Source organism: Mytilus galloprovincialis, chromosome 10 (assembly GCF_965363235.1).
Source record: "Mytilus galloprovincialis chromosome 10, xbMytGall1.hap1.1, whole genome shotgun sequence".
NCBI lineage: Eukaryota > Metazoa > Mollusca > Bivalvia > Mytilida > Mytilidae > Mytilus > Mytilus galloprovincialis.
In genome coordinates this window covers 74445202-74470369 of record NC_134847.1, presented here as the reverse complement: position 1 = coordinate 74470369, position 25168 = coordinate 74445202, and the positions used below count along the sequence as shown (strand labels likewise).

Here is a 25168-nt window from a genome sequence, read left to right as displayed (position 1 = left end):
AATTTGCACTATCATTTTCTATGTTCAGTGAACCGTAAAATTGGGGTCAAAACTCTAATTTGGCATTTAAATTAGAAAGATCATATCATAGGGCACATGTATACTAAGTTTCAAGTTGATTGGACTTCAACTTCATCAAAAACTACCTTGACCAAAAACTTTAACCTGAAGCCAAAAACTTTAACCTGAAATTTGCACTATCATTTTCTATGTTCAGTGAACCGTAAAATTGGGGTCAAAACTCTAATTTGGCATTTAAATTAGAAAGATCATATCATAGGGCACATGTATACTAAGTTTCAAGTTGATTGGACTTCAACTTCATCAAAAACTACCTTGACCAAAAACTTTAACCTGAAGCCAAAAACTTTAACCTGAAATTTGCACTATCATTTTCTATGTTCAGTGAACCGTAAAATTGGGGTCAAAACTCTAATTTGGCATTTAAATTAGAAAGATCATATCATAGGGCACATGTATACTAAGTTTCAAGTTGATTGGACTTCAACTTCATCAAAAACTACCTTGACCAAAAACTTTAACCTGAAGCCAAAAACTTTAACCTGAAATTTGCACTATCATTTTCTATGTTCAGTGAACCGTAAAATTGGGGTCAAAACTCTAATTTGGCATTTATATTAGAAAGATCATATCATAGGGCACATGTATACTAAGTTTCAAGTTGATTGGACTTCAACTTCATCAAAAACTACCTTGACCAAAAACTTTAACCTGAAGCCAAAAACTTTAACCTGAAATTTGCACTATCATTTTCTATGTTCAGTGAACCGTAAAATTGGGGTCAAAACTCTAATTTGGCATTTAAATTAGAAAGATCATATCATAGGGCACATGTATACTAAGTTTCAAGTTGATTGGACTTCAACTTCATCAAAAACTACCTTGACCAAAAACTTTAACCTGAAGCGGGACAGACGGACGAACGAACGAACGAACAGACGGACGAACGGACGCACAGACCAGAAAACATAATGCCCCTCTACTATCGTAGGTGGGGCATAAAAACTATGTTTGTGGAAAATTGCTCTGATTTGAATTACATTAAATAAGAATTCCTATACCTCTGCTTGTCAGAGTCAGTGAAGTTTTTGAGATCTAAGTTGCTAACATCTTGTTTGTTCTTCCCGCTAGGCCATAGACAAACGTTCTGGAGAAACAGAACACATCTGGTAAGGGAGACAACTCTGACAGGGCACATGTCTATACAAGGTTTATATCCAACTGTTGTTACTTTGCCAGATTTATCAGTTTCAGCTAAACCTGAATAGATAGATGAAAGAAATATTGTTATCTTTGTTCATTTACTTTCTTTAAACTATATTATCCTTTCAAGCTAACTTCTTCAAAGAGGATACAGGGGTTCAATTTAATGATTTCAGATGATATATCTCAAAATAATATGCTCTTTCTGTGCAATTTCATAATACATTGTTGCCTTTTCATAACACAATGCCAAACCAGATAAAAATAAGAATATCTAACTGAATGAATAAATTTTAACTAAGAGTTGAAAACAAACTGAGCATAGAACTATTATTCAAACTGAATCAGTCAAGAAAATAATATATAGTTAAGTTTGAATTTACTGTTGAATTTCATAGGTACAGTATAGTTTATCTCCTAACTTACTTTCTTTGATAATAAGGTGTCCTACAATCTTTATAAGACGATGAAGACCTTTCCATAATACACTGTCCTTCTCAACATGTCTACCTCTAGTGGGAGTATTCACCCTATTCCCAAGAGAACTACTTCTTCCCATCACTTGTGTATAGCTGTTTTGGTCTGTTGGATTAAGGTAACTTGCTGCTTGAACCATGAATTCCTTACACAATCCAAGTCTTCTTGACTTTGTCAGATGACACAATGTTTGAAGGGCCTCTCTTTTCACTTTTCTGAAATAAAGAGAAGACATTAAATACTCAACTTGTTACATATTGTTTTGATTGGTCTAGTTATCTGAAGTCTAATTCAATGTTTTCAAACATTTTTTTACTGTAAATTCAGAAATTATTGCATGCATTTATATATTACGACTTTGTCATTTTTGACTTGAATGCAATTTTAACTTTTGGATATTGAGAAAAATCCTGTATTATTCTTATACAAAATTTCAAAATGCGAGTTTAAATTATTTAGATTATAACCCTGTTGCATATTTTACAATGATAAAAACATGGCAATAATTTCTGAAGTGACAGTATTAATTACAGAACATTCTCTTCACTAATCGTACTTTCATCTTTTCAGCTGACATTCTATTCAAAATCTGAAATCACTGCAACTAACTGAATAAATGCATTGCTTTTATTAATATTTGTATACCTGCATTTTGATTCCTTTATACAGCAGACAATATAAGGGACAGCATGGGTATTGTCTATTACAGATGGGATACCAGATTCTGTGTCTGTTAATCCACTTAAAAGTTTCAATGCCTGTACTTGGGTTCCACTAAAATAAGAAAATTTTCAGTAAAAAGTTCTCTTCATTGTGTGTAAATCATAAAAACCTACAAGATTTTGTTTTTAAACATATTCTTTACTTTACCATTCTGAATATCCATTTCTGGACCCTCTCCCCATATCTACCTACCAGTGGTCTATAAAATTTTAGTTAGATAAGGACAGTAGAAGTCAAAATCACATGGCCTTTCATGATCAGGTTGACACTTGAATATTACAATTATGGCTTCTAATATTTCATAGAAAGGCGAACGTGACTCACAATCATATTCAAAAGTTGATTATTGAAACAGAAATTTTACATAAGATTTTTACTTTTACACTGAAAGAGCTCATATTATGTTCTTTGATAGAGCATACATGTTTTCCCAAGCTTATTTTCTTTGCTTTTCATGCATACTGTCCTCCTGGACTATAAATAAAAAAGAAAGGTTTCGAATTAGAATAAAAACAAGGATAAAGGTGACATTTTATCTTTTATATGAAAAATGTTGTTGCAGAGAGATTAATTTACAAAAGTGCCAGTCTTTGTAAGAATTAGTCAATTAAGACGAATTTTAAAAAACCTCAAACCAAACCATTATATTTTAAAGCTACTCTTTCCTTTCTGCTTGTCTTGTAATTTGAGAAATCTCTAGATAATATTTGGTTAGAATGATACCAAATTACAGAGTTAGCTCCCCTAACTGGCAGTTTCTAGTGCATTTCAGCCAAATTGTATTGTTAAATACCAGAAAAGGAAAAGGAAAGTCACATTCATACACTATTCTATGTTTCAACCTTAAATCTATGTAAACTTGATTGGGTTTTTGTTTTTTGTTTTCACCACTGCCACAGGCAAATTGGCTAATTGCAATAATAGTGAGATAACCAAAATGTAAAAATAGATTGTTTTCCACCACCAACTTAAACTGCTACTTATGAATGTCTGAAAGATCTGATGCATACATTAATTTTTATTTTATAAGTGCAAAAAGTTGCCTGCAGACACAATCTTATGGCAACACAGCTAGTATTACAGTATGTGCTCTGATTGGAATGACAAAATCACCTTTTCTTTGAAAAAAATTAAAGGACCGTAACAAAGTTTATTTTGAGATAATTCTGCCAACTCACAAACACACTGAATACAGTCTGAAGTGAAAGTCCATTTCACAAATCAATAAATAGATAAAATAACAATAATTATAATGCTTATTGTTTTATGCATGAAAAATGTATGCCAATAAAAAATCTTTCATGGAAACTTACTCTAGTATTGCCCATGTATCAGAGTTCTTACTTGAGATTTAAAGAAAGAAGTTTACAAATATATAAACTTTTGTGTTGTGATGTCTCTCCACAATTAAATAATACTTAACATAAGGCATTTCAATTAATCATTTTTTATTTCCAAAACAAAAATAAGCCTGTCAACAGAACCATTTGAATGTTTCTTTTTCATCTTTATATAAGTTATCCTTATACATGTAAATGCATCATTAAAGAAAATAAATAATATATAGCTACTTAGTACACTTTTTAAGTATATACATGATATACGTTAGTCATTACTAATTTCATGATGTTCATAATGAGTAATACATTCAAACATGCTTATACAACATTAATGTCTTATTCCACATGCAAATAATATTGACCCAAGGAGAATATTGCCATGCAGTAATGTTAAGTTTAAATTCCTTTGTAAAAAGATATGCCAAAAAATACATACTATCACTGGTCGTATAATGTTTTTACCTAAATATAAAACAAGCTTCATTAAGTAATGAGCAATGCTATGTATATTTACTATTATACTGATTTATGAAGGCAATAGCTTGTGTAACTATTAAGAAATAGGTCCAATCACATGTTTTTCTATTAAAGAAATCTTCCATGATAACAAAACTTAAAAGAAGAGGGTATAACAATTTCACTCAAGCTTTCCCATCCTCCTATAAACAGTTTGTTTCTAATTAAAACAGGCATGAAAAATATGAATAAAGCATAGTTAAAGTTGATATTTTAATTTTTGGTGTCCAAGTCTTATAATGATTGATAACTAATGAAAAAATAAAGACACCTTTTCAATAGAAATAAAATAATGGAACACAATAATTTTGCATTTTTCAAGCCTTCAAAACTCTTCATAAATGTGTCAATTCAAAAACATTTTTCGGCAGGAAATTAAATCTCAAAAAGAGATTTATGGTAACCTTACCATGGTCCATCTCTAATCATACTGACAGTGGAAGGTACAATACCACTATCTATGACATCAGGTGGTAGGATATCTGTATGCAATAACATGCCAGTCAAAATCTCAGTAAATACTTCCTAAAACAAATCAAACATGAAAACATTACAGATTTTGTTATTTTATAGGCATATATCATAGTATACTAATTAAAAACATTTTTTTCCATAGCCATTATATTAATGTATTTAAATGTGACTTTTTAACCCTACATTATACCAAAAGTTACTCTGTTGATAAAAATATTCAAATCAAAAGGTAGCTTAATCGAATTTCTTTTTAAATTTCAATTGACCACAACATTCAAACTTTTTATTTACAACACAGACAGACAAATTTATTTTAAATACAAGGATCAAAATAAACACATCATATTTCAAATAAATGACAACAGTCTGATTCTTCAGATTTGCTGACAGTTACTTTACATTATAAATTTGTTTGATTTTTCCTTCATCTTTATCAAACATGCATCTGAATACTTTTGATGAAAAACTGTATTCCTAATGACTATATATCCATCAGCTATTAGAAACTGAATTCTTCAACTCATAATTTGTTGATCATGTACCTATGAAAAGAGACAACCAAGTATTTAAACAGCCATAAATTTTCAAACACTAGCAGATGATAATTTCTTACCCTTAGTTTACCGCTGCAGTCTTTGATACTGGAAACAGCAGGAATGATCTGTGTCTGCGTAATCTCTATGAACTCTGCGTACTTAACCAACTCACGGAATACACAACAAATACTGTATTTGAACTCTAAGGTGACACTATCATTGGACAGATTGGTTAACAACAATGGTAGAAACTTACAGGAAACTGGCTCTATCCATTTATCTTTCAGTCCTTCCTGTGATACAATCTATCAAAAAGATTATGAAAAAAGTAGTTTACAAGGTAATGAAATTTTTATTGTGTTAATTTTCGCTTTTGAATTGTTTTAAAATTTGAAAGGTCTGGATCTTTTGTGGTTTGCTATATGGTGTTTGGTTATTGCTCATTTTTGAAGGCCGTACAGTGACCTATCAATGCTAAATTCTATGTACTAGGTCTTCGCTGGATACTTCTCTCATTGGCAATCACACTTTTTGTGACACCATATCCTGTAATAGGCTTACACTTGGTAAAGTTGATAAAAATGTGGACATCATATATAAGTATATTTACAAAGATGCAACAGTGAAGCTTAAATCTGCCTTTTTTTAGTTTTTCTAAGGAAATCTATAGCCTCTGTATTTTAGTTTAAACAATATTTATTCAGATAAATCAACATTAAACGATATTATACAAATTTAATAATATGTAGTAGGGATTCAGAAACAAGCAATTTGCTTTTACAAATCTGTCTCCTTATTTTAATGTGATCAATGTTGTGAATGATAACCCTCATGATGGATGTTGATCAAGAAATGCCTTAATCATTTTAAGCTATGCATATTAAAGATATTGCTTTCTAACGTAATACATCCATCGGTATTTCCTGCAACCAAAATTCCTGTTAATTGGAATTTTTAGAGAGGACTGTACATTTTTTTTACCCATTTTTATATTTTTTTTATTGTGCCCTTTATTTTTTGTACTCACTGCCTGTATTAACTGTATAGCTAGAGAGAACACTGGGCTCTGTGGGACTGTCAAAACTGTTATAACAAAGTCCAATATTCCTAGGTCTAACAAGATGTCAGCATTGGTCGGTACAGCACTTAATTTGGTGAAAAACTTCAAAGACATCTCTCGCATTGCTGTGTTACTGTGCTTCAGGAAATTCCAAATCTAGATTAAAAATAGCATGTACATAATGCATGTTACAATAAAATACCTATCAACATGAGAATACTTAAGGTAAATTAATCATAGGAATGCAAGTATTAGTCTCAAACAACTCCATCTAACATTTATCTTATCTGAATATTGAATCTAACCTGAGCATATTGCATTAATTGAGTTGTGGAACTATCACTTTTAGAATACTCATCAATCTGCAAGTACTGTAAACCAGCTTATTTTTGTGGATACTTTATTTTGCGTTTTACCTTTTCTAGACCACTTCGCGGCTATTTGATTTCACGATTTTCTGATTTTCTTAATGAAGTTTAATAAGGAAAGATACAAGTTTTATATATTCGTGACGATTTATATTCACGTTATTTTTCTACTTGTGAAAGTCACCAAAAAAAAATCGCTTGCGAAAATAAGTTGTTGTACAGTACTCTGAAACAAGGACCTACCATTAATCTTATCTGAGGATATCAATAATACTTAAACTTGTGGTAATACTTCTGATTATATATCTCACATAAAAAGAAGACCACACAAGACTATCTATGTTTTTAAATCAAGCATCTTGCTAGAACATATGTTTGAAAAGCATGAAAAGTCTGTCTGAATCAGACAGAGGCTATTCTTAGTACATGAGTATCAAATCACCTTTGTAACTGATACCTTGACTCACAGTAGAATTGAGTTCATATCAATGTTTTGACATAGATGAAATAATAGTTTATCTTTTTAATGGAATCACTAATGAAGTTTCAAAGGGATATCACACCTATATTATGCATCAAACTATTTTAGCACTTAGTACATTAATCTTAATTTTAATCAACCCCTAAAGAATTGATCATTCTACCATAATAGTACCATGGAACTAATGTCTAAAAGTCTATGTATTTATCGATCAATAATGTTTTGTGTAAATATCACATCTCATTTGCATCAAATAACCTTATTAACTAGTGATATATCTTAACATATTATTATTCTTCAACAGCATGGTAAATAGAGTTTAGTCATCCTTTTAAAATGAAAGTGTTTTTACAATCTTATATATTTTCACTATATAAATTACTGATTAAGATTCATATTTAAGTAAGTAAGCTCAAAAACTGCATTAAAAACACCCCTTGTTCAGTTGACTGCCTTCAGAGGGGGCCGGTTCCTGTCACGCTTTAGTGATTCCCTATATAACCATCCTAAATTTCCCTCTGAATCCACCACTGTTGTTGATTTTTTTTACCAGAATTAATGTAAGTATATCATGTATATTACTCTATCAACTCTTTTAAGTTCTAAACTGATAAAACTGAATTTTAAGAGCATTAATTATTTATGGTTATTTTTGCTAATTATCATTGATTATCAGATTTAAAATATCAAAATACATTCATCATGATACAAGATCTGTATATATTGATAGGCAGCATATCTGAAATTTGTAAAATAATCCCTTGAGATAAATAAACATTAGATGACAAGAAAATATATTCAGGATTAAACATTTAATGGATTAATACACTTGTGTAATAAATATAATATTCTTATTGATGACAAAATACATTTAAATGAAGTTTATGAAACATACATTTAACAATTCCTCTCATAACATGCACAAATCAAAAAGAAAGTATTCTAGACTATTCATTTCAGAGTATAAAGTATCAATATTTTACTAGATAACTAGTTTCTTTTAAGAAATACTTTAAATTGACAAAATTGTAATTTACAATAAAAAATGGAAAATATAAACCATAATCATGAGAATGAATTTCTATAGCAAAGGTTGGCAAAAAGTTATGTAGATTAAAAATCCCCTTGCAGTATGATCAAAATTGGATGAAATTTCAATTTTTTTTATATTGACCCCTATGGTAAATGATGGTATAATCAGAAAGTTTCGGAACTGAAAAAGTGTGTGCATCACCAAACTATCCAAAAATCTATGTGGATTGCATTGAAAAAACATTTTTGAATTATCAATATTGGTCAAAGGACCTAAGTATGCTTGGAAAATCCTATTACATTTCTATTGGCCTTCAGTAAATATTGACACTGATTTCTTTTACACTATCATGTAGCTGAGTACATATATCATAATTCAATCCCTGTTCTTACTGTTTGTTGCTGGTTCTTTACAAACTTAACTATACAGAACAGTATTAATAGCTTTACAGGCATTTTTTTGATGGCGGACGACTTGTTCTCTGTTCTAACCTTCATAACCTGTTCCTTAGTTACTGGTTCTTTACAAACATAACTATCCAGAAAGGTATTTAGTGTTTTACAGACAGTTTTTGATGGCGGACGACTTGTTCCCTGTTCTTACCTCCATAACTTGTTCCTTTGATACTGGTTCTTTACAAACATAACTATACAGAACAGTATTAATAGCTTTACAGGCAGTTTTTGATGGCGGACGACTTGTTCCCTGTTCTTACCTCCATAACTTGTTCCTTAGTTACTGGTTCTTTACAAACATAACTATCCAGAAAGGTATTTAGTGTTTTACTAACAGTTTTTGATGGCGGACGACTTGTTCCCTGTTCTTACCTCCATAACTTGTTCCTTTGATACTGGTTCTTTACAAACATAACTATCCAGAACCGTATTGAGAGCTTTACAGGCAGTTTTTGATGGCAGACGACTTGGTAGTACATTTAGCATCTTAATCAGCATAAGAACATTAGTATCTAAAATAAAGAAATTTCAATCTTATCTAAAACAGTCTTTTCCTAAGTAACAATTAGATATAATAATATGTGGTATGAGTGTCAATGAAACAACTCTTAAGTTTCATGAGTAACAAGCATGTAAAAATTCTCAAACATCCTTGTTTTATACAGATTATGACATCATGTCAAGAAGCACATACATACTAGTTTTTCATATATAACTACAAGGTATTATGTCAGATGCAAGTTTTCATTGCAAATTTTGCATAGCAATCTTGTAAACCCGACTTTTTGATATACTGTGAAATTCTTTTAATTTTGTAGATGGAGGAAAAATTGCATTTTCCAGAATATTAGATTTCATGGTTTTGTCAATAGAGATGATATACGAACCTTTCAAAACAAGACAATATTCATCTTTTATTTGGTATTTGAATGTTCTAAAAATGAATCATAGTCTTAGACATTATATGTCCACATATATAAGGTCAATTTATAATTATGTAATGCAACAGATAATTTTTTACCTTCATCATCTGAATCCGAATCAGTGAAGTGTTTACTGGAATACAAATCTTGCTGCTTCTTTGTAAGAGTATGTTTGATTAAACATTCACAGTTAATGTTGACCAGTGGTGTTGGAGTGACCGAGCCATTATCTTGTAATCTTCCCAAAATGTTCTCTCCATTTTCATAATCTGGATCTGGACTGCTTAAATAAAACATTGCCTTTCAAACTTGAGAGTTTATTGTAAATTGTTATAAATATATCATCAATGAAAATGACGTATTTTCACTGGCAATGATTAGATATGATTGTTTAAACTTTATAAATCTATATTTTTTCCAAGTTTATAATGCTAAATTTTAGTGATTGAGATTATTATGTCAAATCTGATTATTAACTTTTTACAACTATTACATGTTTCAAAAAATAAATCTTACAAGTACATGTATACAAAATTTCATAATTAAGCACTACTTAATAATTGTGGATTATAGGGATTAAGGTAAACTTGTGAAATTGTTTTTATCACCTTTTCAAGATTGAACAATAAGAAGCTTGATTTTCATTCAAAGAAGAAAGGAACAGCATTTGTAAGTAGATAAATCATTTCATATTGTTTGTAAAATATAAAATTTATTTTCTTGGATAATATTAAATCTTTTCCAACAAAAGTGTTTTAAAATGTTGACAAATGGGACTGTAGTAAAATTAAAGAATAGCCCTCCTCTTTTTGGAGAAATGTATTTTGATTGGTCAGGTAGCTTATAATATAAAATGAGTGATTGTATTGATAGGGTAGTTTGAGATGATTTAGAAGAAACAAGAATGTGTCCATAGTATATTGATGCCTTACTCGCACTATCATTTTCCATGTTCAGTGGACTGTGAAATTGGGGTCAAAATTTTAATTATGCATTTAAATTAGAAAGATCATATCATAGGGAACATGTGTACTAAGTTTCAAGTTGATTGGACTATGCAAGTTCTCATAAACATGATGAATGTGATATCTAGCTGGTCTGCAGTTGTCTAACCAAAAAAAAAAAAACAACACCAGAATGATTTACAGAAAATTAATACATAATTTTTATATAAAAATAAGTCTAAATTGAAAACATGCAGAAATACATGTATTTTTATCCAATATATATACTGGAATGTGTGAACTTATTTTTTTAAACATGCACGACCTTTAAAATGTATTTGTTAATACCTTCCATAAGTACTGATAGGTGTATTTGTTCTCTGAGGAGGCATGATGTCACCAACAACCTTCAGACTTGCTGTCCTTGTACTCTCAGGTAAACATTCACCTGGCCTCCATACCATGCCATAATCCATTGTTCCTCAAATTAAATGTTTTGTCTGAAAATACATTATCATAAACATAACATGTATAATGTGACTTTAAATATCTTATTTTTTAGTTGTTTGCATTTGGTTTCTAACACATTGAAGTACATGTAAACTCAGCATTTTCTTCTTCTAAATATTTTTACAGGTAAACATGTTGATTATGCCAATGTAGATCTGGCCCATGCACATTGTTACGGTCCCAACTCAACTCGATCAGCCCCATAATCATAAAGTAATGTCACATGTGTCAATTAATGGACAACCTTTATCATCATGATCATGACAACTTTATCATTATATATACAAAATATACAATGAAAGTACAATCTCTTATTTTTTTTGTAACATATACATATAAATGTGAATTAAGGTTCATGTGGACCCTATGGCTAAAATGGCCGTATTTTCACCTCAAAATTTACTCTGAGTGCAGGCAAATCTGTGCATTTGGAAAAGTTTCAAGGCATAGCATGCCCTGGATATATAGAATTCAAATGCATTGCATGATTTAGAAAATTCATAACTTAACTGGATTTTACCGTACACTTTTTTTCGTCCCTGCAGAAGATGATAAAATTAACAAACAGTTGAGTTTACCATGATATGGTCCACTCAGGTACACAGTTTAAATAACCAATTATTGTTAGGTATCTATTGTCCATCTCATGTCCATGTCAAACAAAACAGCTCACTTCAATAATTACCCGTGGGGGAGTTCTCAAACCTGTTTCCCAACTTAGTTTATTTTGGCACCTTCTGGAGGAATGAAAAAAAGTGCACAGAAAAATCCTGGTGAGTTTTTATTTTTCTAAAACATAAAACATATTTGAAATTTATTTATCTAGGGCATGCTATGCCTGAAAATTTTTACAGATTCACAGGTTTGTCTGTACTCAGAGTAAATTTTGAGGTGAAAATACGGCCATTTTAGCCATAGGGTCCACATGAACCTTAATAGGGTGCAAATCTATTGTTTGTAAACAAGGCCATATGTATGATATGAAATGACTCTAATTACAGCATTTATGACCATATGTTTTTATTGTTGCATATAATTTAAAATAAAATTACATTTGTATTTTGATGAATCCTAATTTTAAAGCTGAGGTGGGTATGAATAAATAGAAACATTGGAGAATGGGAGATTTTTACCAGAGCATTTCAACGAAAAGGGAAGCAACCCAATAGAAATAGCTGAGTAACTAATGTAAACTATAACTTGAATTCACGATTAACTACATTTAAGGGATTTTATTTTAATAGAGAACTATCTTATATATCCATATAAGACTTTTATCTATTTACCCAGTATGGAGGGAACAGCTGTTTCAATACATTTACCTGACAAGGTATTTTTAAATTCATTTTTTTTAAGTGCACATTCTAATTGTAAATCGGTTTTGGTACAACCCTGTAATATCCTTACCTTACCGCTGAATCTTCTTCCGTCCTTCAGGACAACCTCCATAGGAGTAGTAATTCACCTCCACCATCAAGAATATAATAATAGTTGTATGTACACAATATATATACAGTTTTTTGTACACAGTGTTCCTTTCACACCCTTTTCGATGCTTATCTTTTAGTCCAAATAGGTGTGTGAAATGAACTCCTTTTCACCGTGGTTTTAACTGACGGCTGTTAATCGTCTTATCGTACAGTATAGTGTGGAGTGACCCACGCTTACTATGCTTTTATAATATTCGTTCATTTTCAGTTGTGATATAGCAGTATTGTGTGGTGGAACCCACGCTTACTAAACATGCTAAATATCATCATACTTTTTGGATGGATTACATCATAGTTGCTGGGCGATTATATTTTTATTTTAACTTTCTTTTTCTCTTTTTGTTTATTTAGAGTTCTAGCTCTGATGGAATGTAGGGCAACACACAGTTTTCGAGATATAAGTTCACAGTTCTGCTCAATTTTCTTATTTAAAATTATATTTGCCTGATGTTTGTTAATTTTCGAGCAGTGTGAGTTCGTGGTCTAGTGGTTAAGACCGATGGCTACAGTGCTGAAGGTCCCGAGTTCGATTCTCACTCGGGGTGCTAAAAATCTCAGTACATTAGAAGGGTAATTTTCACCCTCTCACACACATCTCTGGTACCCAGACCGGAGTTTAAACTAGAATGGGTACGTTGGGGGCCTCGGTTGGTCAAAGTGTCCCTACTTTGACCTTGAGATCAATCTTCTGATATCTCTCTGGTTTGTCTGTTTCCACCGAGTGGCCCGGTGGTTCTCTCCGAGTACTTCGGCTTCCTCCACCACAATAACAGACTTCCCGGTGTCCTAGCACTCCCTTTGTGTTGAATTGGGTGGGGATTGGTTGTCCTTGTAAAAATAATTGTCGTATAAATATACGTTAGTGACACATCTCCATTAATCCCGTTAGGGAGTGTACATGGATGCCACTGTACCCTCGCAGCTTTCGAGGGGTTCTTCGGATATCGGAGGCATTTACCAGTACATACATACATACATACCAGAATTAATTGTAATCTGGAGTCTGTTTTGATGTTGTAGAACGATATTGCTGTTTCCTTTATCAAAAAGTCATCTAGTTGTTCTAGAAATGGGTGACGTATATTTTCCAGAATTTTACACTTAAGAAGCAGATGGTCTATATCTTCGTTGTCTTCATCACATAGTTTACACGTTGGTGATTCATACTTGGTAAAGCTTGCACGTTTAGCCTGTGTCATGTATGTACCAGTGACCATTTTAAGTTTTATTCCTATTGATAATGTACGTCCCTTTTGATGGATTGTTGTCATTTTTCAGATCAATGATTGGATGGCAATTTCTCGGTAAAAATGCATCACAGTTAAGATGTATTAGTGAGGAATAGAATCTACAATCATGAGTTATTCTTTGAATCCAGTATGTATCCATCTTTTTTTGTACTAATTTCTTCCATTCATATTTACTTGGTGGATTATCTAAGAATTGAAAGATGTCACTAAATCCATATTTGTAGAGAAGATTTTTGGTAATAACATACCAGCTGCTACTGCTGTCTAATTCGATATGTAGTTGTCTATATATAAGTTGTTTCTCCACTGATTTGTCATCTTGTCTACATATATTGTTGAACAGGGTTAGACATTTTGTGTCAATTGATGCTTCAATTGGAAGAACACCCGATATGATGTAAATAGCTGGATCTGGAGTGTTTGGAGGAAGCGATAAAACTTTTTTCAGTAATGATTTTTTGAACTTCTCTAATTTAATCATGTTTGATGGACCTGGTTGTAGTATTTCTAAACCATAAATGAGAACTGGTTGAATGTATGTTTTGTAGATGGATATTGATGTTACTGGGTCCAGCCCATTGGTTCCGTGAAAACCAGCCGAAAGCAGCCTATATGCAGTGCGACGTGCTTTTGTTGTGTTTTGTTCGACATGAAGTGTTTCCGATTTCATTCTTGTTGTTGATCGAATTATACCTAAATGCGATGAACTTGTAACATTTGGCATTTCTTGATTATTCAAGTTAAAAACACAATTATGATTGTTAACTTTTCTAGTTTTGTTATCCACCTCTATGATTACACTTTTCTGTGGTTGTAACGTGTAGTGATGTAACTGACTGAATTGCAGAGCATGGTTGATTTAAATTTGTAAATCATAAGGGTTGTCGCTCAAAACTGCGTTATCATTTGCACACGCTACAGCATTAATGTTGATGTGACCAATCTTTCATCCTTGATTTGATCTTTCAAAGATAATACTGTCTTCAATATATATTTTATATAAGTCAGCACTCAATAGTCCCCCTTGTTTGACTCCTTGGTGTACTTTAAATTCTTTTGACAGCTGTTTTTTCCATTTGATGTTACAACTGGTGTTTAAGTGAAGATCATCAATTAGTGACCAGGTTGCTGAGTCAATATCTAATAGAAATGGTTTTCTCATCAACATATTTATTATGACAACATCAAGTAAAGCTATGTAGAATGGACTGTTTTTGTTACTATATTGCCTGTACACTTCCTCAAATATAACCGCTGCATTTAAAGGCGACGTATTCGGAGTGAATCCTCTTTGTAATGATGATTGGTTCTTCAGTAAAACTGGTCTAAAATTAATTCTTGCCATATATTCCAAAATTTTACATAGTATAGGAAGTACTACAATTCCTCTGTAGTTTTTAGATTCATTTTTGTTTCCTTTATTTTTGAATATTAGAGAAAGTAGTCCTAATTTTATAATTTCAGGTATTAATTTGTTCTTGAGTATGATATTGACTAAAGTTAGCAGATAATCAGTGAAGTCATCCCCTGCATATAATATTTGTTTAATTGATAAACCAAACATTTCTTCAGATTTTCCGGTGTTAATTGCCTCAATGGCTCCCAAGAGTTCTGATCTTGATATAGATCTAGGCGGTACTTGATGGCATATAGTTTTTATTGCTTTATAGTCCATTTCACAAAGGTCTTGATGTTTGCCATCATAGGTTGTGTTTGAAATAGGTTCAGCTAGGGTTTCATGCCATCCTTCAATTACTTCCTCATGTTCATACTTGTTATTTGCAACATGCAAGTCATTGATAAAGATATTTTTATTGTTTCTTTGCTTCTTTATAAGTTGGTAGAATAATCTCTTATCTTGGGTGTTCGCTGTTATTATTCTATCTCTTTCGAGATGTTTACGTTTGTTTTCTTCTTTTCGTATACGTATTTCAGATCTAAAAACTCTTCTTGTTACTTTTTTCATTCTAACTGACGGATGATCAGGGTCATTTGGTCAACCTTCATCTTTCCAAATTTTATATGCTGTTTTGTTTTGGTGCAGACTGTCCTTTATTTGAGGATTCCATATTTTTAGCTTCAATTTGTTTTTCCAGTATGATTTTTGGGCACAACATTTCTTTGCTGATATTGAAAGTATTTCCATTGTTTCTTCCACTCTATTTGTAATTGAGTCTTCCTGAGTATTACGTTTTTCTAATAATACCGGAATTTGTTTATTGATGATATCACTATATCTTTTAGTATCTACTTTATTCCATCTGATTCTTGATTGAATATTACTTTCTAAAGGGTCCTTTTTAGTAAGTTCACATGGAAGTATAACCTTGATTGGATAGTGATCAGATACATTGGAGGGTATATCAACTAGCCTTGTAGATTCGAGATTTTTAAAGTTGCTCACTTTATATATGAAGTAGTCAATTTCAGACACTTCGACTCCTTTTACATTAATAAACGTTGGACCTTTGTAATCTATTTCCATGCTGCATTCTTCAATAAATTTATTTAATTTACGTGCTCTTCTTGAATTATTTGTTTTTGATATATCTTCATTGAAGTCGCCTCCTATAATAACATCATGGGTTGTATCATATTTCTGGATACGTTCAAATAATTGGTCTATACACTCACTATATTCATCATATTTGTCGTTATCTGCTTTTGTTGGTAAATAAGCTGACACAATTCGCACTGGCTTTTTTATTGTTAACTCAATGCATTGAATTCTGTTATTGCCATCATCTAAAGGTTTTACATATTGATCAATGGTTCTATCCCATATAACTGCTACTCCTCCATATCCTCTTTAAGATCTAATAAATAAGTCACATGTGCTACTGTCTGAGTCAACGGCTTTCCCTTTGCCGCAAAATTGAGTGTGTATTTCGTCTAACAAATAAAGTTCATGATCAAACAGCCAGTGTTCTTGAAGCAATATGATATCCATTTTATTTTAAAAATTTTCCATGAAAGGGGAAATTGTCTTTGCATTTTTACAGTTAAAAGATAAAATTTGAAGGTTCTTTTGTGTTGAACTGGCTTCATCATGTGTTGCGTAAATTATAGTTGGTTTGGTCTTGCCCCTAAAAAATGGTTCTGTTGGATTGGAAAATTAGGACTGTTTTGGATATAATTAGAGATGACTGGATAACCTTGTCTCAGCATGCCATGTTGAAGAGAATTATATTGAATATCATTGATATTTGGTGTTATATGAGGAGCTACATTCATATTATGTACATTGTATCTTGACTGATTTGTCACAATAGGGACCTTATCATTGTAGAATATTGGTTGCACAAAGGTAGGTGGTGCTGGTATATGGCTTGGAGTCTCGACCGTTCTAGATTGTTGACATACTTGCGGTTGACCATTATTTTGTCGTATTGTGGGAGGAGGTAGTGTCGTTGATTTCACTGTGGTGTTTGTTGTTGTATTGTGAGTCATATGTGATCTCAAAGTCGTGTTGTTTCCCACTTCTGTTCTCTCCTTATAGATTGTTGGTCATGACCTTGAGGGTTATTGCTAATGTTGTTAGGTGGACTGCTAGTGTTCTCATTGAATTGACTGATTATCTTATCAAATTGAGTGTCCATTTGTTGTAATATAAATTCTGAAACTTTTTCATGTAATTTTGTGACTGCTTGATCAATGTGTTTGTTCGCCGAACTTTGTTGATAAGAGTTGCAGTTATGAGTCTGCTGTTGTTGATTATCACTATTGTCAACATTGTGAGCATTTACATCACATTTTTTTTGCAGAATTTTGTTTGATTTTTCGAGTTCATTGATCCTCATTTCAAGTTTGCTAACATATGACTGTAACCAGACTCTTTCATTTTGCATTTCTTCATTTATTTTTTCTCTAATTTTGAGGTCTTCTTCCTTTTTCTTAAGGTTTTGTTCTCTTTGTCTTATTTCACTCATTTTTATTTCTTTTTAAGTTGGTTGTGGACTCAATCATATTGTGTTTGAACGCTGTTTTGAATTTCAATTTAGACCTGTATATAGTCCAAACCTGATTTAATGAAAAGTAACAAGCCTATGAAAACTTTTAAAAGCTATCAACTATAAAAAAAAAATAAATATGTTTCATTTTCTATAAATTAATGAAACTGTAGTTCTTAATTACTCAATTCACGGATTGTTTCTCATTCGGAAATCGTGAATAGTCAGTCCCCACTTGGTGTCCATGGGTTGTTCATTTAAAGGCCAATTTAAGGTAGATCATAAGTAAATGTTTTTTTTCCTTTAAAAATGCCCTGTACCAAGTCAGGAATATGGTCATTGTTATATTATAGTTCGTTTCTGTGTGTATTACATTATAACGTTGTGTCGTTTGTTTTCCCTTATTTTTGAGTGTATATTCACATTGCGATAAGACGTGTCACGGTACTTGTCTATCCCAAATTCATGTATTTGGTTTTGATGTTATATATATATGTTATATTTGTTATTCTCGTGGGATTTTGTCTATGTGTGTTACATTTTAGTGTTATGTCGTTGTTCTCCTCTTATATTTAATGCGTTTCCCTCGGTTTTAGTTTGTTATCCCGATTTTGTTTTTTGTCCATGGATTTATGAGTTTTGAACAGCGGTATATTACTGTTGCCTTTATTTTGAGACAGAATTTTCTTATAATTTGCCAACATGAAGATTTAACTATGCCTTTTTGTTTTAAATATAATAAAACGTATGGGTCACCGTGCTATTTTCAAGCCACGAGTCGTTGAAAATTGCCTAAATATGGTTAGTTTGTTCATGTAAAAACACATAAGAGTGCAAAAAAAAAAAAAATTCTATGAGATAGAATTTTGAAAAAAATTGTGAGAAGATAGGTTTTATAATATGTTTTAAGAAAATAAAAAGAAAACATGGTGTCACCGAACTTGTTTTCTTGCCACAAGTAAAAATAAAAAAATTCCCTATTAGCCCAGTATCAATTTTGTACTAAAAGAGTTATCTCCCTTAAATGGCTCATTTGAAAAAAATGATTTTAAAAACCACAAAAGGTTGATATTTGTTAAAATATTATGAATAATACAATAAATTAACAAGTTTTCTTTATATGAATAAACAGTCTAACCATAAAATTGCAAATCTGTTTCCAAATTTGCTGATTTGGGCAAATAACTAGACTGATTTTGTACTGTGATTGTACAATACAAGATGGCGGTATGTACCATGAATGAATAATAACTTAATAACTTTCGATTTTAACAATTTGAATAATCATAACGTTATGCACGCTTCTATAAAATACAGATTTAATCTAGAGGATTCCGCATATCATATAAGGGCATACGATATCAAACTGCAATACATACAGATGTTGGATTCGAGGCCTTTAAAAGAGAGAGGGTGACTGGGCAACGTTAGGAGTGGAACATGTATATTTACTAAATAGTCTAAGCATTACCAAATATGTAGCCCCATGCATAACATGCATAAGGCGGCCACCGCCTTTGCTATTCTATATATATATAATTACTGTTTTTCATCTCCCCATCAACTTGGAATGGTGATTTATGATTTTATAGATTGTTACTGTAAGATATCGGTTCTCCCATTTCTAACTTTGTCTTTCTGAATTAATAGCTTGAGTCTGCATGCCTAATGATTTATTCGTCTATACAATACACTGTGATCGGGCAATAAAATAAAACGACGAGGATTGTCGAGAGGTAGTTGAAAACCAGTAGGAGCACGAGTAGCCCAACTATACTGTTCTGTAAAAATTTTGTTGTGCAATGATGTACCTTCCACGAATTCTCCCTAATTTCAGGAGCTTATTTCATTCAATGTGTTAGCCATCAATAATAAAAGAACCAAACAATTGTTGTTGAAGTATGATTTCATACTAAATGAACCAAATGAAAGCCATAAAATCACAAGTCATGCTCGAAATATATACACCTGGAAAAAAGTATTGCAACACTTCCATTGAAAACAATGCACAATGACAAGATTATAGCATGTGTACAATTTGGGTTTAATCCATTTACGATTTAAAATTTTAAATTATGGTATTAACTTGCATTTCAGGCAAAATTAAGACTAGAGAGACGTATCATTAGAGCTGTTAATCAAGCTTTGTCTTGGCTTCTATACCGACATTTTATAAACGTATTTTTTTACAGCAAACTAAATATCTGATACACAAAATGTGTGTTGAACTAGTCTTTTCAACCATTTCAGAATGTGTTTTTTGCAAATAAATCTGTATCAATTGCAGAACTTTATGTGAAAAGCGCAAAAACTATTTCCGTGCAGCTGTTATGTGCTTTCCATGTAGCAGTAATATTTGATTAAAAGTAAGTTAATAGCATAAATTCAATTTTAAACCATAAACGGATTAAAAGTATTTGGTAAAACCAAAATTGTACACATTCTTAAATGATATCATTTTACATTGTTTTCAATGGAAGTGTTTTTTCCAGGTGAATATATCAATTATGCTCAAACCGGTTAATCCAAACCCACGAATCTTGTACAAATTCAAACAACTTTAAATGTAAACATTCAGTATATTTACCTTAATGATATCCATCACATTTTGGAGATTAAGTCTACTGTTTAGTAACTGGTTGGAGATAATTATCCTTACTATGCTCCTTTTAATTGTCGATTTATTTCGTTATTGTAAGGAATCACGAGTTATGACCAAACGTCATTCAGATCGAATATTATCACTTGATGTATTTAAAAAAAAAAACAATTGTATTGCTTCAGATACTCGGATGAAATATTATGAAATGCCAACCCATATTTATGTATTGTACAAATAAAATGTATTCACTTCAACTCCCTCTGTTTCATGCGGCGTTCAATATTCTAGATCTTAAGATTGTCATTTTACTAGCAACCATTGTAAAAAGAATTACAAGTTACAGGCGTAATGAATCATACGATTTTTCCTTTCCTTATGTTGATTTTCATTTTAAAGTTCTGTACATTTGACTTTTTGACGTTTTTTTTTCTTCAGTTGGTCTGAACAGCTATATAGGAGTTAACAATCGGCTCTAATTATTATTAACGTATTATTTCTGAAGCTTAATTAAATTAAGGATTTAGATACAATAACTGTACAAACTAATTTTCTTTGCTTTTAATGTGTTATATGTAAACAGCTGTTAAACCAGCTGGATATTGGTCTTAGAATATGAAAGAACATTACGGCTTTTTTAATTCTTTCCGTTGGGTTATAACGTGTGACAATTGAAGTTCTGAGTTTGTATGGACGCCCCCTTTTTAGCTCACCTAACCCAAAAGTGCCAAGTGAGCTTTTCTCATCACTTGTCGTCAGTCGTCCATCGTTTTCTGACCTTGTTTGTTAACTTTTACAAAAATCTTCTCCTCTGAAACTACTGGGCCAAATAAAAATAAACGTGGTCTTAATCATCCTCAAGGTATATAGTTTTCAAAATGTATCTGCTGACCCCGCCCATCAACGAAAATGGCCGCCATGGCTAAAAATACAACATGGGGATAAAATGCAGTTTTTGGCTTATATCTCAGAACTAAAGCATTTAGACCAAATTTGACATCCGGTCAAGATCTATCTGTCGTGAAATGTTCACATGCAGCAGACAACCTGTTGTTGAACTTTGTACAAGATCCGTTGATATAGTTTTGTGATGGGGTTACATTAACGAGTTTTAGCAGAATTGATATATATTTCGAACATGACTTGTGACTTTTTGGCTTACATTTGGTTCACGTGGTCATGAAATCATACTTCAACAACACTTTTTTTAGTTTCTTTTATTATTGATGACTGACATATTGAATGAAAACTGGTTCTAATCAAACAATTATATGTTTTTACAAACTAAGTATACAATGCTATTTTATAATTGTATGTATACTTTATGCTCAATTGAATTTGAAAACATTGTGATAAGGAAACATTGATTGTAAAGAAAGCATGCATTCTACAAAAAATCAATTGGTAGAAGAATAAGTTATCAATAATTATTAAATATAAGTTCTCTAGTTCAACTATCTATATAATGAAGAATTAAACTTATTTAAATAGCAGTAAACAATAATAAACGAACAATAGTCTGGAACAGATATTTTAATTTTATCATCAGATGACCACCAATTTAAATTCTCTTTCTGTTCTACCAAATTTTGCAATTTTCGCCATCACGAGTTGGTTGACCGTTATGGAATAACCGTTTCACAAATTATCGGATAGGTTCCTTACGTCGTAACTACATTCCCCTTCCCTTTCATGAATGTGGCCTACCGAATTAGACTATTTACCGGATTTGTTATCACATAAGCAACAAGACGGGTGCCACATGTGGAGCAAGATCTACTTACCCTTCCGGAGCACCTGAGATCACCCCTGGTTGTTGGTGGGGTTCGTGTTGCCTATTCTTTAGTTTTCTATGTTGTGTCATGTGTACTATTGTTTGTCTGTTTGTCTTTTTCGTTTTTAGCCATGGTGTTGTCAGTTTATTTTCGATTTATGAGTTTGACTGTCCCTCTGGTATCTTTCGTCCCTCTTTTGTTAATTTTCAACCTATATTAAAAGTCTTATAAGATAAATCTGACGTTGGCAAATAAAGGCAACAGTAGTATACCGCTGTTCGAAACTCATAAATCGATTGAGAAAAAAAAACAAATCCGGGTTACAAACTAAAACTGAGGGAAACGCACCAAATATAAGAGGAGAACAACGACACAACAGAAACACAACATTAAAATGTAACACACACAGAAACAAACTATAATAAAGCAATGGCCGTTTTCCTGACTTGATACAGGACATATTTGTGGCATGCCAAACCTCCCGCTTTTATGACAATGTTAAATACAACATTAAAATGAGAAGATTACATGACAGGACTACAATACAAATAAATAGAAGAACACATAAGACAGAGAAACACACGAATAATGGCAACACTGCAACTATCAAAATAAGTCCTAGGTTTCTAGAGATCGTACATTAGTATATCGAGCGCATTAATCTTGAATTTTTTATGCAAACTCTTATACAAGTAAATTTTGGCTCAAACTGGTGTACATACATTTCTCTTTCCCAAAAAGTTTCCTTTCTGCAAAGGAGCAGGTTCAGAAAGACCCCTTTTTTGCCCCAAAATATAACAGTTTTACAAAACTGTGAAAATGTAATCTTTAAGCTATTTATTTGAAAGTAAAATTGAGAAAGGAAATGGGGAATGTGTCAAAGCGACAACAACCCGACCATAGAGCAGACAACAACCGAAGGCCACCAATGGGTCTCCAATGTAGCGAGAATTCCCGCACCCGTAGGTGTCCTTCAGCTGGCCCCTAATAATGGACGTCATACTAAACTCCGAATTATACACAAGAAACTAAAATTAAAAATCATACAAAACGAACAAAGGCCAGAGGCTCCTGACTTGGAACAGGCACAAAATTGTGGCGGGGTTAAACATGTTTATGAGATCTGAACCCTCCCTTATACCTCTAGCCAATGTAGAAAAGTAAATGCATAACAATACGCACATTAAAATTCAGTTCAAGAGAAGTCCGAGTCCGATGTCAAAAGATGTAACAAAAGAAAATAAATAAAATGACAATAATACATAAATAACAACAGACTACTAGCAGTTAACTGACATGCCAGCTCCAGACCTCAATTAAACTGATTGAAAGATTATGTCTTCATCATATGAATATCAGGCACAATCCCTCCCGTTAGTGATATAGTATCATACTATCATAAGATATATGAAAAGAACATAACCCGTGTCATGCCAATAACTGTTTTTTTTTAAATAAATGTGTTTATTTCCGATGCAAAGACCCTATAAGTGAATCAATATTAAAGCCAACATATGCAATCTTTAGTGACCCGACAACACTGTCGTAACTATATCCCTTCTTAATAAGTCTGTTTAAAGGTTTTGTAAGCTTTTGAGGTAAATACTGACATTTTTGTGCTTTGTAAAGAATATTACAATAAAAGATTGGATATGAAATACCTGAACGTATAAGATGTCTGCATGTTGAGTTATATTTACGAATTATTTCCTTATACCGGTGCTAAAATTTAGTAAATGTTTTGACCAGTTTGTGAAATCGAAAACCCTGGTGTAATAATTGTTCAGTAATACATAAATTTCTCTCGCTAAAATCTAATACGTTGTTACATACACGAGCGAATCGTACAAGTTGAGATATATAAACACCATAAGACGGTGACAAGGGAATGTCACCATCTAAAAATGGACAATTAACGAAGGAAATGAAAAATCATCTCTTTTATCATAAATTTTTGTATTAAGTTTCCCGTTAATGATATAGATATCAAGATCGAGGAAAGGGCAGTGGTCATTTTTAGTATTAGCTTTATTTAAAGTAAAAATTTCTTTCGTATACATACTGAAATCGTCATTATTGAGAACCAATATATCATCCAAATATCTAAAAGTATTGTTAAATTTTTGTAACAAATGTTGTTTCGATAGGTCTTTGTTAATTTTAATCATAAATTGTAACTCAGTGGTGTACAGTTAGTCCCCATTGGAATTCCAATAACTTGACGATATACGGAATCTCCAAAGTGAACAAAAATGTTATCAAGTAAAAATTCAAGCGCATATATAGTATCAATTAAGCATGTCCAATTGACATAGTTCTTTTGTTTATTGCTACTAAAAAATTACCTAAAAGAGTTTGAACATATATACTCGCATTCTGACTTTTTAAATGCCCAGTTAATAAGGAATGTGAATTTTTTCTTAATTAGAATATGAGGCAAAGTGGTATACAGGGTAGAAAAATCAAAACTTTGAACAGATTCAAAATCACCAATATATGCATGCAATTTATCAAGTACTTCCAACGAGTTTTTGACACTCCAAAAGTAATTAATTCCACTTTTTTCAAAGGCTTTATTTGAACAGTTTATTATCAGGTTTTTTATTGTACCAAGTGTACTAGTAAGTAAAACAGACAATTTAGTAGTGGAACAATGACTTGAAGATAAAATAAATCTATAGTTGTAAGGTTTTTTGTGTAGCTTCGGAAGCCAGTACATAGTTGGGACTTTCATTGTAATTGGTCGTTTTTTGAAAATGAAGTCAGTTGAAATGTTGGTGAATTCGTGATTTCCTTTTGCAGAACCTCTATATAAAATTTACGTCAAACAATAATGATATTATTAGCAGCTTTATCAGCCGGGACAAAAACAAATTCCTTGGCTACTTCTTTTAGTTTATGTTTGATACGCGAAATAGGGTTTTTATGGTTGTTGTTAAGAGTAAAATGTTCTTTAAAATGTTGTATTCGAAAATCAACTATCTTCATAACTGAATTAAAAAAGAGTCCACAGATTTTTTTGTCAGCTTTTTTTCAAACA

The 25168-nt window shown here is 31.8% G+C and overlaps 1 protein-coding gene across 3 annotated transcripts in view; it reads right to left on the bottom strand.

Moving 5' to 3' along the window:
- LOC143048370 (uncharacterized) overlaps positions 1–12417 on the bottom strand; it is a 33266-nt gene extending 20849 nt beyond the window's left edge. Inside the window, exons 1-10 of one of the 3 annotated variants that reach the window (XM_076222023.1) lie at positions 12351–12417; positions 10903–11054; positions 9709–9893; positions 9060–9199; positions 6318–6506; positions 5368–5595; positions 4690–4805; positions 2347–2475; positions 1651–1916; positions 1083–1281 (exon numbers count right to left, since the gene is read on the bottom strand). In XM_076222023.1, coding sequence (XP_076078138.1) covers positions 1083–1281; positions 1651–1916; positions 2347–2475; positions 4690–4805; positions 5368–5595; positions 6318–6506; positions 9060–9199; positions 9709–9893; positions 10903–11030 — 1580 coding nt within the window. In that variant the 5' untranslated portion in view covers positions 11031–11054; positions 12351–12417. Of the gene's footprint in view, positions 1–1082; positions 1282–1650; positions 1917–2346; positions 2476–4689; positions 4806–5367; positions 5596–6317; positions 6507–8835; positions 8928–8947; positions 9002–9059; positions 9200–9708; positions 9894–10902; positions 11055–12350 lie in introns of those variants that run through there. The other 2 variants (XM_076222025.1, XM_076222024.1) reach the window with 2 other exon arrangements.
- Positions 12418–25168: the final 12751 nt, after the last annotated feature.